The 1,692-nt window shown below is 35.5% G+C and overlaps 1 protein-coding gene across 1 annotated transcript; it reads left to right on the top strand.

The window, feature by feature from the left end:
• Nucleotides 1–396: 396 nt before the first annotated feature.
• On the top strand, nucleotides 397–826 carry LOC121209849 (uncharacterized). The gene has a single exon (XM_041081574.1). The coding sequence runs from the start codon at nucleotides 412–414 to the stop codon at nucleotides 652–654; it is 243 nt and encodes an 80-aa protein (XP_040937508.1). The 5' UTR covers nucleotides 397–411; the 3' UTR covers nucleotides 655–826.
• The last annotated feature ends 866 nt before the right edge of the window (nucleotides 827–1,692 follow it).

The following is a 1,692-nucleotide window of genomic DNA, read 5'->3' as shown; positions in this document are numbered from 1 at the left end:
TAAAAAAAGATCAATAAAGCATACAAAATCAAAAGTAACAAATCAAATGTGAAGTGATTCTTACTTTGAAATTTTCCAAAGCAAACCGACTGTCAGGTGGTCTATTTCCTTTGTTGTATTTTCCAGTAAGCACTCCAGAAGCAAGCGGACTCCAACCTCTCAGCTACTCCCCATGCTTCCGCAATCTGTTGTGCAGACCACTCACTGCAATACCAAAAGAAAATGCATACCCTTATCAATTACATAATTCATTGCCCTCACAGTCTCCTCAATTGGAGTCTGTGTGTCTAGCCTTCCCCCAAATATAAAAGTGATGTATTCATGTCAAGTTTCCTGAAAAATAAAACTCCTAGAATTTAACAATGTAAGACTCCCAAAAATTGATCAGAGAAAGTAAAAGGTAAATAAACAATGTCAAGGGCACAAGGAGCATTGCCCAAGGAGTCGAAGACGGCAACGATATATGAATCAATACAAGGAGGAGAGAATAAGAGCAAAACGGAGCTGAGGTCCAAGGAGGATGAGGGTGGCATTCAGGTTGATAGGCTGGAGGACAAGGTGAAAGATCCTACTGGCGAAGGTGGCCCTATCTTTGGCTCTCCCTCTCCCAACAACGATGACAACCAAGACTTGGGCATTATTGGCACAGCCTAGGCCTACCTTGCTTCATTTAGCTACCCTTCCCTACCTACCAACCTACTGCTATCTCCTTTTACATGTCTTATATAGTAAGATGTAATATATATATATACACACGTATGCTCCTACATGTAATAACACAAAGATGTTGTTTTTCTTACTTTCTTTTTTAAATAAATGTATACACCAGTGCTCTGCAGTGGTATGGTGTGTTTTGTTGATGTACCAATGATTCAAATTAATTAATCTGCGTTGAAAAGAATGATTTGGTGTTTATCATGGCGTGGGGGGGTTAACACTTCAGGATTACATAGTGTTGGTTAAAATATGTCTATAGTGATTGTATTTTTTGAAAATTTCAAAGTAGGAAATTTAATTTATAGTGGTTGTATTTTTTAAAAATTTTATAGTAGGAATTTAATTCTGTGAAGAATAAGTTTTATTATAAAAATCATGTTTAATTTTTTATTTCAAAATCAAGTTTAAGAATTGGAGAAGTATAGGGACATTTTAACCCAAAGTGTTTTCAATTCAGTGGTTGCTATTCACTTCGCAGAATTGGCAAACTCACATAAATGGTTATTGTTTCTTGTAATAAAATATAAACACAGCATTTCAAGAGAACGATTTTGGTTTTCTCTTCCACGTTTTAAATTACATGTACATGTAATTAGATGTAACTTAATCAGGCAGCAGACATGAAACACCAAACAGCAAATAGAAGCTAGTATGTAACTTAATCAGGCAGCAGAATGTAACTTAATCAGGCAACAGACATGAAACACCAAAGAGCAAAGAGCAAATAGAAGTTATTTCAACAGACAACTGTGAAGGATACAAGATAGAATCAAAATGCAGGAGAATTCAAAATTTATCCCAAAAAAACCCTAATTTCAACAGACAAAACCCACCATAGTTGAAGAACACAATTCTGTTTTTTGTCGACAAAACAATCATGAGAAAGAAAATTAAAAATCCAAATTAAGTAAAAAAAGAGAAGAAACACTTGCCGCTTCTGTTGATGTTGGCGAAAGATGCCAAGATGCCAAGATG

The sequence above is a fragment of the Gossypium hirsutum genome, chromosome A11 (assembly GCF_007990345.1).
Source record: "Gossypium hirsutum isolate 1008001.06 chromosome A11, Gossypium_hirsutum_v2.1, whole genome shotgun sequence".
NCBI classification, from domain to species: Eukaryota; Viridiplantae; Streptophyta; class Magnoliopsida; order Malvales; family Malvaceae; genus Gossypium; species Gossypium hirsutum.
This window is presented reverse-complemented; position numbering and strand designations above follow the sequence as displayed.